Here is a 14,710-nt window from a genome sequence, read left to right on the forward strand (position 1 = left end):
TAATGGAGAAAGCAAATGAATATAAAACACCATTATGCCTGGAATTTGTGGATTATGAAAAGGCATTTGACTCCATACAGCATAAGGCAATGTTTCGGGCACTGGAAAGACAAGGCATAGATACCCCATATATTAATTGGTTTGAGGACATGAACATCAAAAAGTTGGATTAGTCAGCCAAATTTTTGCTGAGACCTTAGAGCCTACAGAGAACCTCCAATTCTTCTTTATTCCATCCTGCCATAGCTATATAAAGAATATTTGGCCACCTTTAACTAATTCAATAAATTTTTTTAAATTTACACTGAACTGTTATTTTTTTGGCTACCTTTTTTTCAAACTAAGACATAGGTATAGGTGATGATATGGAATTTTCACAGGAGTCTTATAACTTACACAACCTTTGTACCATATATTTGTCTATAAAAAATTCGGCATACTTGCATTATATGAGATATATCAGTGTGCCTGACGTCATCCTTGCAAATCTAGGTTTAGTGTATTGTGTCACTTATACGTAGATTGAGAAAAATTACATTAAACCTAGATTTGCAGGAGTGATGTCGGGAATATTGATGTACCTCGTATAGTGCAAGTATGCCAAAAATTCTTATAAATTTAACACCACCTACCTTTATTACATATGAATACAAAGACAGCACTCATTAAATGAAATTAACAGTCAATGAAAGATTATTCATTAGTAAACTGCAGTATGCCACAAAAAAATCTGAAGATGCTTCTTTAACGTTTGGTGAGTGCTCATTTGCAATTATTCAGAATGAAGGTATTCCATATTAAAATGCCCGTTTCAACATGTTTAGATATTTTATGAGCAAAAAACTGTAAAACTGTAATCACTATGAAATTCTTATTCTTAGGGTATTTACTGAAGGAATTTTTTTTTCCAAAAAAAAAAATAATAAATAAATAAAATAAAAGAGCTTATACTACTAATGGTCAAAATAACAGCTACCATTGATGTTAACTACTTTGGCATTTGTCTTAATCTTTTAGGTCACCCATGACTGGGTGACATAAAAGGACAACTACTGGGCATTATTCATATTCCACAACTTAATCCTCTGCATGCATGGTAGTCCAAGGTGAAGTGTGTATGCTTTGGAAGGCAGTGCATGCTGGTCATAACAGGAAGGGGATGTTTCCAAGGGCAATCCTGTAATTTTGCTGTTGGAGGCTCTAGCTCTTCAAAAGTGGTGAAGACAATGGAAAAAAATTATATTACTTCTAAGGGGGAGAACAAAACTACTTCTAAATTACTTCTAAAAATTAGTGTGGGATCTGTTGAAACAGTCCTTCATGACCAACTCCATTTACGGATATTGAGTGCAAGATGGATTCCCCGATTATTGACTGGTTTCCAGAAGGCTGATCGACAACAGAAATCACAAGAGTTGTTAGCCCTGTGCCAAAAAAAATGAGGAAGACCTTTTCTCTCGTCTAATCACTCAGGGCACCTCCGTAGCCAGGTGGAAGGAGCAGCAGTGCGTAACACACGCTTCTTGATTAGACCGGGGTTCGAGCCCGTCACCACCAAATACAGATGATGCGGAAAGGTCAGGGAATGACCACCGCATATCCCGGAGCAATATGGCCTTAGTTGCTAATGCTCCTAAAGACCAAATAACAAACAATCTAATCACTCAGGATGAAAGTTGGATACACCATTATCCTGAAAGTAAAAAGCAGTCTGTATGGTTCTCCATCCCCCAAGAAGGCAATGGTCCAAGTGTCAGCAGAAAGGTAGAACAATTATAGGTGCCTATTATGCCAAATTATTCACAAAATTACGGGAGAAAATCAAAACATATAGGCGTGGCATGCTGTCCAAAGGTGTGAGAATGCTTCAAGACAATGCCCCAGTTCACACTTCTGAAATTGCAACAACACAAGCGGCCATTTGTGGATATGAAATACTGCCCCATCCAGGCTACTCACCCGATCTTGCACCATCAGACTTCTTGTTTCCTTTCCTCAAATCATTTCTTCAGGGGACCCACTTTCCTGATGACAAGACACTCATTTCTGCAACAGAATCATTGTTCTATGACAAACCTCACCACTTCTACAAAAACGGTATCTGTAGCCTCATCCATCTGGTATCCATCAATGGGGAAAAATGTGTAAATCTGCACGGTGGCTATGTAGAGAAGGACTAAAACCTGTGCCAAGAATCAACAAGCTAGCACCTCTGCAGCTAGGTCAGGGTGATTCTTTATTGAACCACCCTTGTATATTTGCCAAAAATATGTCTTCAGAAAAAAAAAAAAAAAGTCAGTTACAGAAGATATCTGTCAATAGATATCTTCTCACTTCTGAGCCTTCAACCGACACATGGTAATAAAGGATCACAGGTTTTAATATCTTTTGTGTTGTGAGTTTATCGTGGGTTGGAGGGGGAATAGGCAGTGGAGCCAATAAAACTAAACTAAAAAAAATAATAAAATGAAAGAATTTTTAAATCATCTCAAAAAAAAATTAAAAATATTCTTTGCCAGTTGATACAGAAAAAAAAAGTGTATTCTTCATTGGCGCTTATAAATTAATAACCAGAAATCATTGATTTCAATAACTGGAAAAAAAAAAATATATATATATATATATAATGTTACTACAGTAAAATGTTGATTATCCGTGGTAATTCAGGGACACTACAGCCTGGATAATTGAAAAACATGATAAATTACATTTTTATTTGTTTAAATAACTTCCAAAATACATAAAAACATAAGGTATTACATGTATATAACAACAACAATAATATTTTATTCATTTTGATAGAAAGTCTGTGATATATTTTTTTATTTTTTATTTTTTTTGTAGCATTATTTTATCTTTTATTTTCCTTATGTAACCACGAATTTGTAAAATTTCAATATAATCTACATCATCTTGACTTCCCACGAATTTAAGTAATGTTTCTGCAGCTGTTAGAGCTTCATTACAACTTACTTTGCAAGCTGGCCGTAGCTCCTCATCATCGTCCTCGTCAGGTGCTGCTGTAGGTTCGTGCACACTTTGGATTGTCATTTTTTCGTAGTAGGGTTCATTTTTGTCTATATTTAACAGTTGATTAACACTTGCCTCGTCTAAGTCTTTGCATCCTTCAATATTTTAAACTGAGTTTAAAATATCAAGAATGATTTCTATAGTGTTATTTGAGTCTCCCATTTCCAAATTATTTTCGGCAATTACAAAGTCATTGGACAATATGTTTTTGAACAATTTTATAATTGTTTCCCTTTAACTTCCACCCATGCAGTAGAAATGTTATAGATAGCATCTTTAATTGTTAGTGACTTTCAAAATAAAAGAAGATTCTTTTCTTTTGTGATAAAGTCCATCATAAAGGTCTTTCTATACAATCGTTTCATGCTCTCAGTTGCCCCCCCCCCCCAAGTCCATAGGTTGTACCAATGATGTATGTTGGGTGGAAGATAAATGGCGATGATATTGCCATTTTCTGCAGATAGGGTTTCCAATAGAGAAAGGAATGGAGTGTTATCTAATAACAAAATTGCTTTGTGGGGAAGACCTTTATGAGACAGATTTTTTAATGTGAGGAACGAATTTATCTGTCCAGCATTTTGAATATATCCCTAGTCATCCATGCAGATCAGTGATTATAATAATCTGCTGTAATATTAGTTGTGTCCTTTAAACTTCTAGCAGATTTTGATATTCCTACTACGGTTAATTTTAATTTATCATCCCCTGAAGCGTTTGCGCAGCATAAAATTGTTATCCTGTCTTTGCTAATTTTATATCCTGGTGCATTTCTTTCTTGTACAGATGCCAACTTGCGATTGGGTATTGCTGACCAATAAAGTACCGTCTCATCTGCGTTGTAAATTTGCAGTGGAACAAAACCCTTTTCTTTAATAATCTTAGCTAATTCATCACAGAATAAAGATGCTCCCATGTTATCTGCACTGAGCTTTTCACTCTGTTTCTCTAACTCTCTTATACCATGCCTGTCTTTATTATCATTATTATTAGCCATATGGTGCAAGGAAGCCTGAGGCTTATGCTGCATGCACCAACCAAAAAAATTCCCGAGTTACCTTGAGAGAGAGAGAGTGTCAGAGGTAGAAAGGAATCGCCATGAAAGAGAAGAATGATGATATCCAGCTCAGGACCCTGGGTGTGCCAAGCCCATACTCACGATGTGTGCCCCTTTAAATCATTTCAACCAACCAGATGAAAATGTAGGTGCTCCAGGCATTTCTAATTTGTCAAAAAAATATTTTGCCTTAATTAAAATCATTGGTCCAGATATTGCAGTTCCTTCAGCTGTTTGTTGTAAAAACCACTTTGTCATTACTACAAATGAACAAACTTTCAATTTGTTCATTTGTAGCATCTTTGAGCGATTTTCTTTGTGAAGCGCAAGCAAATGTGTCACATTTAGAAACAAATTTATCTATATTGGGTTGGTTTTTAATGATGTCCCATACAGTTTGCTGGCCAATTCTAAATTTGTCTGCAAGCTTTGAAACACACTTTCACCTTTTTCACATCTTTTAATAATTTCCAGTTTCTTTTCCACTGTTAAAACAACTTGTTTTCGTTTACCTGACATTTTTAGGGATTTAAATGTGAGATAAATATTGTGTACAACACAAGGCAAACACAGGAACAAGCTTTTGCAGTGTTTAGTAGACAAATGCGAATAGGTTACATTTGTAAGTTATTTGGCATTAGAAATGCAGCAGGTGTTTCAAGACTTCGCATATGCAGGTGTAAAAACATCTGACATGATTTACCAGGTGGCAAAACTAGAGACATGAAAGTGATTTCCTGTATGTACTTTACGAATCCACTCACACTAATAAATAATATTCTTTAAATGTTTGTTAAAAATAAAACTACATACGGAGGACCATGGTTAATCTGACCCTACGAATAGCTGAGCCCCAGATAACTGACAGTTTTACTGTACTAGGTAATTAGTAGGGTTAAAAAAAAAGAAAGAAACAAATTGGCACTTCTTAAAAATGTTTACCTAAAAAATTATTGCTGAAAATCAATACAGCGCTTTGCCTTTTAGTTCAAATCTGCAATTCTCTGTTAGCAATTTGTGTATATTGGTCTTCTGTAGTCTACAAGTTTTTAGATTATTGTCCAGTATTTCTTTTTTTGGCAATTTATTATCAGATTATTGTTCATTGAATCCCTGTTGCCTGTTTGGTGGTAGACATTATTTTTGATATAGTATATTTCAGTTCTTAACGTAAGTTTGAGCCCTAATGTCCCAGTAAATTGTGTAATTTAAATTGAGTAATTTAAATTTAAATTGAACTAATCCATGCTTTAGCACCTTAGTTCCTTTGACCATAAAACATAAGTTGGTTTACTTCACATATAACTTTATATGGAATACATTGGTTGAAGCAGTGCAATTCATAGGAATATACCATAAAATATAACAGGTATTATAATAAAGTTAGTATTTCTTATTAACCATTAGAAAGACACAATTATGGCCCTAGCAGCTTATGTGTCATTAAATTTCATAACAACAACAACAACAACAACAACAGTGCAATTGACAGATTATTTAAACAGCAGAATTAGCTTTTGTCTGTCCACATTTTTATTATTACCTCCCCAACAACATGAGGACTGTTCATATACACCTAATTCTGTTTTTACACGATAGATACGTTCCTGAAAAATACGTGTAAAAAAAATTCGTGTAAAAAAAGACATTGTATTTATGGAAGAAAAGAAGATTGGTTCAGGATCTAAAAAAATCAGTAAAAATAATTAAAAAAAAAACACATAAAATATTCGTTTTAAGCTTATTATTTTATTTCAACAAAATACACATGTAATAATATGTAATTAAAATGTACTAAAATAAATTTGTATGCATATGAAATGAAAAAAAATTCTTCATGAACAAAAAAAATCTGTTTTACATATAACAAGATTTTATTCATTTTCCACTTTCTGATAATAAACGGCGCATACGTTTGCGTACGACTGGAATATCACTGCCATCACTAGAAATGTTGTGGACATCGTCTTCTTCCTCTATTAATGAAATTCTTTCTGTGATCTCTTCAGCAAAATCAGCACGAATCTCCTCTGGTGCTGATGTTTCACCGGTTTTACGAACAAATTCAGTTATTAATCGTTGTGTTCGTGTTTTGGTTAGTCCGTTATATAATTCTCTGTAAGAGGCTGTCAACAACTTCAGTTCGCATTGAAACTTCCCAGCGCGTTCCTCATTAGGGTCATGTTTGACAAAATGATTACCTAATTTTCTAGCCAGTTCCAGACCTTCTTTTATTAAATCTGCATTTAGAACAGGATCATTTTCTTCATTATCACTACGTTCTGTGGGATAAGGAGTCCCAAGGACAACCTCTAATATTTCATCTTCGCTTAGGCTTTGTCGGTTAACAATTCATCAATATCTTCAAACGATAGATCATCGAATCCTTCTCCACCAATTTTGTGTGCCATTGTAATGATGTTGGGAAATTCGGTTGTATTAGGGATGATGGGATCTTTGCTTTTTACACATTGTGGCCAAACCGCTTTCCAACACGCATTTAAAGTTGCTGGTTTTAATTCAGTTAACGCTAATCCAACTTGATTGATACAATCCATAATTGAGAATTTCTTCCACACATCAATGACTGTTAGTGTTTCATCATTCAGTTTGTCCAAAACGTGTTGGAATGTTCGTTTTACGTAATATGTTTTAATTGTCGCAATTATACCTTGGTCTAGCGGTTGTATCAAAGATGTAGTATTAGGTGGCAGAAATAAAATTTGTACATTTGGGTGTTCCAAGACAGGATGGCCGGGTGCATTGTCAAGAATCAGAAGAACTTTAAATTCGAGACCTTTCAAATTCATATAACGTCTGACTTCTGGGACGAAACATTTGTTGAACCATTCTGTAAAAATAGTAGTGGTCACCCAGGCCTTCTTGTTTGCCATCCAGTGAACAGGCAATTTATTGATATCTACACCTTTCATTGAACGTGGGTTTAGGGCTCGATTTACCAGCAGTGGTTTCAACATACGATCTCCTGAAGCGTTGGAGGAAAATAATAAGGTCACACGATCCTTAGCTACCTTAAAACCACCAGCAGTTTTCTGCGATTTGGCTACATACGTTCTGTTCGGCATTCGTTTCCAGAAGAAACCAGTTTCATCTGCATTCCACACTTGATCAGGAGTGTATCCTCCATCTTCAATAATTTTTGCAAGTTCCTGCGGGAATACTTTAGCAGCCGATTCATCTGCAGATGCAGTTTCACCTTTAATTTTTATATTATGAAGAGCATTCCTTTTAAGAAACCCTGTCATCCAACCTGTACTCGCAGAAAATTCATACTTTCTGTTTAACTGAGATGAAGTGCTTGGCTCCTTTTCTTTAATCTGTCTGTAAATTCTTAGTGCTGTTTGCTTGATGGCATTTCCATCTACTGGTACTCTTTTTTGTGACTGATCTTCTATCCACATTACCAGGGCCTTTTCCATTTTTTCCTTGACAATATCTCTTGTATATGATGATGAGATTAACACTTACTTTTGTTCCAGAACATACCGACTTCCTAATTGCAGCTTCATTTTTCTTAATAGTTCTTACGGTAGCTTCATGTACACCAAAATGCCTTCCTACAGACGTAGCCCCTCGTCCAGTTGCAAGACGATCTAAAATTTGAATTTTAAGTTCCAAAGAAATCGCTTTCCTTTTCATTTTGGTAATAGGCGAATTATTCGACATTATATAAGGGCTACCGAAAAATATCTCAGTTATAATTAATAAAAAAAGGTATGAAAATTTTGTAAACTTACAATTTATTGACTATCGGCAAAATTAATAAATTTATATGTGCACAAATTTCACTAAAGATTCTTTCACTTTGAAATAGAGCTTACTACTACATGTCTGCTGAAGATACAATGCACGAATACCGTAGATGTGCACAAAATTAATAAAAACGTTGATGATTCATAGATACCTAGATGTAAACATTGGTAAGCAAAAGCACGCGTTTCAAAACGCAAACACTAGCTGTTATCCAATCTATTGATGCGTGTAATATAGAAATGATACTAATATGCCACAAATAAAAAAAAAATTTCTTAGAATTTAGGCAAAAAAAAATTCATAGAAATCGTGTTAAATCAAAATGACTCGCGTAAAAAGAGAATGAAATATTTATTTTGAATTCGTGTTAAACCAAATTCGTGTAAAAAAAGTTCGTGCAAAAACAGAATTAGGTGTATTATATTAGGACAGTTATACAAGTATATTTATCATTAAATTTCTTTTAAGTGTTATTTGTGAAATACAGAAAACAGGTGAGAAGATTTACTTTCAAAAGGAATATTTTTAATTTTATTACTTCCAGTCAGTTAATGCTGGTTAATTGGTTTGGTTTTGAAAAAAAAGATAATTGCTGATTTTATTTGTGCTTCTATTTATAGGTACATTTGTTGATTTAGATGATATTAAAATTGATACACCAAAGTTGGAAGTAATGGACATAAATCTTTGTGCCCATCATTTGAGGCCTGATCGCTTAGAATTTTCATGTAAGTAAAAAACTATTTATCACATGTACCTAAATAGATATTGATTGTAAGCTCATTATATTCTTTTTATATATTTTTATAACTAAATAATAAAACACTTCTAGCATTATCTTCAATCCTGTACAAATGAAGATGTTATATTTGCCATATACAAGTACATAGATTTATTACATATATTTCTTAGAGCAATAATTTTCTTAATACAGTTGGCAAGCATGTATAAGCAAGCAAACTTGCATATACATACCTAACAATTCCTCCCTCCCCCCCGAAGATGTTTTCTGTAAATTACTTATCTCTTACAGTTTTACAGAAAGTTTATATGTATTAAGAAAGTTTATACAGAAAGTTACATATATAGAAAGTTTACTTTTTTTTCTGGATTTCAGTAAGATTTGTGATATATGTTTTTAAAATGCTCATTTGTGTCATGGTTTTGAAATGTGTACCTACCAAATAAATTCATATTGTCTTCAAAGTCATCCTTAAGTGACTCTGCTCACCATCAACAAAGTACAGCATAGTACACTGGTGTGCAAAACTTAAGGACCAACACTATTTCTAAAGGTTACAACCACAAAATCAAATGAAACAGCCTGTGGCGATTTGCATAACTGTGATCATTCAGTAGAAAGCTGGTGCACATGCAAAAATTTGAATCATGATGAGGGGGCTCACATAAACAGATAAAAACAGAAGTTATGTGCAAATTACCGAATGGTAAGCATGATTGTTACAGACATTCGATTGGTTTCAAACAGTGCTACAGACAACGAAATGGCCAGTAGACAATGTCTGGATGACTACCTGGGGTCGAATAATTGGGAAGTTCAAGGAGAGTCGAAGTGTGAGGAGTGTGGCTGCAGAGTTCGGTATCGTCCATAGCATCGTCTCACATGCGTATCATCTCACATGCGTGGTCGGCCTTCAGAATGACAGGTACAGCTGTTCGAAGGACCAGTGGTGGTCGTACACAAAAAATAACGCCCAATGATGACCGCTATATGCTCCTACAGGCCAAGAGGGACAGACACCAGGCAGCAGGATCCATTGCAAACCAGCTGCACAAGATGCACAATATCACAGTTTACTGTGGCCAGTGACTCCACAAAGGTGGACTTTTTTCCCGATGGCCAGTACATTGTGTCCCTTTAAATATTTTTAGTTATGATTTTCTGAAAAAATATTATAGAAGGATACTACAAATTATCCTTTAAATTATTCCACATCACAAATGTAGGTATCCACTGCCATTTTAACACATAGAAAATGTGATCTTCCCAGAAACTGAGTTTCAGTTCAAATTTTGCATATATTTTGACATATATATGTTTATGTTCATTAAAATATAAATTTTTTAATACCACTTTAACTTTTAATTTCATTGTGTGTTTTCATATGTAATATTAATCATTTTGGTCTTGTTACACACTGTATGCACTGCATTTTTAGGGTTTGTTTCATGAGAGAGATATCCCGGATTGCAAAAATTTTCAATAGCTAGAACTATGATGTTGAACGAAAATAAAAATATATGTATTAAATAAATTGCTTTTAGAACATATATATATATATATATATATATATATGAAGCAAATAACTTTAAAAAATAGCTTTAATAATTTAGTAAAGAATTGAGCACTATTTAAATGTTGGTATTGAAATACAGTAAACCCTCAATTTAACGGACCCCGATATAACAGATTTTGGATTTAACGAACCGGACAAATAATACAAGAATGTACATATTAGTCTCGACAGGTGCCTCCGTAGCCAAGTGGGAAGGAGCAGCAGTGCATAGATCATGCTTCGGCGCCTCCGTAGCCAGGTGGGAAGGAGCAGCAGTGCGTAGCACACGCTTCTTGATTAGACCGGGGTTCGAGCCCGTCACCACCAAATACGGAGGATGCGGAAAGGTCAGGGAATGACCACCGCATATCCCAGAGCAATATGGCCTTAGTTGCTAATGCTCCTAAAAACCAAATAACAACAACAGATCATGCTTCTTGATTAGACCGGGGTTCGAGCCCATCACCACCAAATACGGAGGATGCGGAAAGGTCAGGGAATGACCACTGCATATCCCGGAGCAATATGGCCTTAGTTGCTAATGCTCCTAAAAACCAAATAACTAACTAACTAATTAGTCTTGACCATATTATTTTTTTTAGGTTATACAAAACTTGTGTTATTATTAATTACCTATTTCCATTATTGTTTTGATAATTACCTACTTTTATTTTTATAATCAAATTCAGGAAATTGTTTTTTATTCTTTCTGAAAACGTGTTCAAATAGTTGTTTTCCCAGATAAAAGATATAAGAGCAGGCGGTGACTTGCGAGCTGAATGTGACTAGGGACACTAGACTGCAGATCTACCGACTCGCTTTGTTTCGTTCTCAGTCTGCCTCAACCTATCATGTGGTCAGGTTGTATACCGAGTGTTTCTGTGATTTCTGAATTGTGACTTTATTTATTAAATTATTTTGCAATCCTTACAATTTAAAATGGCATCAAGTGATAGAGGAGTTAAAAGAAAGCATGTGAACTTAAATGTGGCACAGAAATTAGAGCTAATTGAAAAATTAGAACAAGGCATCTCAATAGCACGTGTTTGTGAATTTATGGCCTAAAAAAAACAAACTGTTTGTGAAATCCGTAGATCAAAAACCAAATTGCAACACAATTTTATATTGTACAGTTACATTTGATTTAACGGCCTTTCGGCATTAACGGACACCCCTTCTCCCCTATTAGTCCATTAAATCATGGGTTTACTGTAGTTCGAAAAAATAATGCTACTCTGTGTTATGTTTTATTTCTTTTCTGCCAAGAACACTATTGCTCCCTCCAGTGACAATGGCAGAGCCTGTGCTTATGCTCGTTAGAAATGACTGTATATCCAAAATAACTAATATGATTTTTAATTGAATAACATCACCAAGAAGGTGAATCTGTTATTCATTAAAAACTCAAAAGCATTGTTTGACCAGTTTTGGAACTATTTGGTTCCATCATCAGATAACAAGTAGATTTAGTTAGCAACCTTGTGTCAAGCATTGAATAAATATATCAAATATAAACAAGCAGCTAAGTGATGTATGGAAGAAAACTTGTGGTTGAAAATATAAATTTCATTATGTGTATAATATAATCCTCAATACTGATTTGCATTAGCCTAATGCAACTAAGCTTGCCATTTAAAGCTGCCAGTTATCTGATAATGATGGAACCAAATATTTTGAAACCTGCCATAACAGTGCTTTCTAATATTTCATGATGTTATTTGATTAAAAATGGTATTAGTTAGTTAGGTCAACTTGTGGATAAACATATTTGTCTATACAGAGTGTAAGCCCCAGCTCTATCAGGGATAGCAGTAAAGGCATACTTCAGAATAGTATTAATTTTTCAAAGTAGTAGTTTCATTATATTTCATAATAACGTGAATAATTTTATGCTACTTTGTTATGATCCCCATTAATTACCATATTTTTCATATGGTAATTAATGTGGTCTGTAACCATAAGACAGCCACATTTTGGAAGGTAAATTTTTGGAAAAAAAAAAATATATATATATATATATACACACACACACACAGTAGACCCTCGCTTATCCGGATACAATTAATCTGGATATCAGATAATCCAGATCGAAATATAAAAAATTCTGTTCACGGTTGAGTACTGTACTTTGAAAGGTACATGGGATTTAGGAAGGTAGATTAGTCACTCTGACTTTGCAGAGAGAGAGAGAGAGACGGAGCATACATCACATTGTCTTGTGTGTTGTTCAATCTTGTTGACTCTGAGTTAGCATTAGCATTGGTAGAGGCATATGATGCAAGAAAGCAAGCTTATATAGCGTCTGCAAAAAAAAAAAAAAAAAAATTTTACACATCCATTCCCTTTAAATATTTGTCCAATTCCTCCTTGAATTTATTTAAGCTATTAACTTTACGACATATGGAAGTGTTCCAGCAATCAACAACCCGCTAGCTAAAGACAAATTTCTGCACATCTATTCTATAACTGTCTTTCCTCGATTTGAATTTAGGCCCCTTCAGGTTTGTGATCTGAGCAAGAGGAAGAATCCAATCAGAATTGACCCTGCTCAACCCTTCAAGGCCTTATACACCTCAATCAGATCAACTTGCAGGTGCCTAGTCTCCAGACACTGCAATTTGCAGAACTTAAGCCTTTCTTGGTAAGATCACCCCTTCGTTCCCTCACCAATCTTATCGCCTTATACAAAGGGATAATCACCTCCTACTAGCAAAATTCCTGTATATAATTGACAATATCCCATTACCTGCTCTGGCAGCCTGTCTGTACTGTTCAAAAAACTTTACATCTGACTTCACAATTACTCCCAGGTCTTTTTCATTTTCTACAACCCTAAGTGTGGTACCACACAGTTGGTACGTTTCTCTTCGATTACTGCTACCCATATGCAGTACTTTGCATTTGTCAATTTTAAACTTTAGATGCCTTCTTCTCAGCTCATCTGCCCAAATTTTCTAGATCATGTTGCAGTAGCACACTGCCATTACTGTCATTAACAACCCTGCCAACCTTTGTATCATCTGCAAACTTTGACATTAAGCCTGATATACCTTCATCAATATCATTGATAAATATACAAAACAACAGTAGGTCCAACTCTGAACCGTGGGGGACTCCACTAATAACATTAGTCCACAAAGAGCAGCGTCCTTTGATTGCCACTCTCTAACTTCTCCCAATTAACCACACTTTTATCCATTGTAGGCACTCCCCTTAATACCATACTGCTCCAATTTGTACAGTAGTCTTTCATGCACAACAGTGTCAAAAGCTTTCCTGAAATCCAAGTATATGATATCAAAATTATTTTTTGCATCCAGTCCCTTTGTGACCACATCATAGTATCCATTAAAATTTGTCAGACATGACTTTCCCTTAATAAACCCATGCTGTGTCTGAATTATTACTGCAGTCTTGTCCAGATGATCCTGCACTGCATGTTTAACCAGTGACTCTATTATTTTCCCTGGAACAAAAGTTAAACTAACTGGTTTATAATTACTCGTGTCACCCTTAGATCCCCTTTTGTGAATTGGTGAAACATTTGCACATCTTCAGTTCATGGGCACTTTCCCTGAGTCCAAGAATGCTCATAATTATAGCTAAGGGTTTGCTTAGTTGCTTTGCCGCCTCCTTTAATATAACTGGATAGATCCCATCCACCCCGGGTGCCTTTCTTATGTTCAGTAATTTCTCCTCCCTTATTTAACTCCTTATGTGTGAATATAGATGAAAAATACTCGTTCAGATTGTCAGCTATCTGAGCAAGATCATCAAAACCAAGCCATCGATATCAAGTGGACCAATCTGATTCATCCCCTTCCTTCCAAAGCTTACATAAGTAAAGAAGTCTTTACTGTTTTTCTTTGTCTTGATTACAGACTAATTTATATCTACCATAGGCATCTGTGTCTCCTGATAATTTATATGCATCCCATGCATTTTTCTTCTTTACCATGAGTCTCATTAGTTCATCTGACATCCATTTAGGCCTAAACCTCGAACAGGATTTCTTAATCAGTATGAAAAGCCTAGTAGCTTCCATGATTACTTCCTTGAATGCTTCCCATTTAGAATTTGCTGTTGGTAACATCATCAGTTGGTCCCACTGTACAGAATTTAAAAACCGTCTGATACCACTGTATTCACCTCTACGAAAACAAAAACCCTTCCGTTTATCCATGATGGTAGTTATGTCTGTAATTAAATCAAGAGTATTACCCTCTCTGGTTGCCTCTCTAACATGTTGCTGTAAAAAACAATTATCCACAAAAGTCTTGTTGGTGTGTGCAAGTGACCAACCCACAAATTCCAGTCGATATCTGGGAAGTTAAAATCCTCCATTATTAGACAATCTGATTTACTGGCCCACTGTATTTCTCTGTATAGTTGTTCATTGTACTCATCAGAGTCATTAGGCCTATAACACACTCCTCTCATTTTTGCTTTTCCATTGCTTATGTCACACCAAACTGACTCAACATTGCACTGACCATCTATGTGAACTGGATGCACTTCCTTGGATTTTGTGGGTTGGTCACTTGTACACCAACAA

General features: G+C 35.1%; 1 protein-coding gene across 1 annotated transcript in view; it reads left to right on the forward strand.

Moving 5' to 3' along the window:
* Positions 1–14,710, forward strand: part of LOC150085953 (putative RNA-binding protein EEED8.10) — a 375,958-nt gene that overhangs the window by 335,998 nt on the left and 25,250 nt on the right. Inside the window, exon 19 of the mRNA XM_090373614.1 lies at positions 8,479–8,586. Within this exon, the coding sequence (XP_090229740.1) occupies positions 8,479–8,586 (108 nt within the window). The remainder of the gene's footprint in view (positions 1–8,478; positions 8,587–14,710) is intronic.

Source organism: Mastigoproctus giganteus, chromosome 5 (genome assembly GCF_048544385.1).
Source record: "Mastigoproctus giganteus isolate SK-2022 chromosome 5, ASM4854438v1, whole genome shotgun sequence".
Classification (NCBI taxonomy): domain Eukaryota; kingdom Metazoa; phylum Arthropoda; class Arachnida; order Uropygi; family Thelyphonidae; genus Mastigoproctus; species Mastigoproctus giganteus.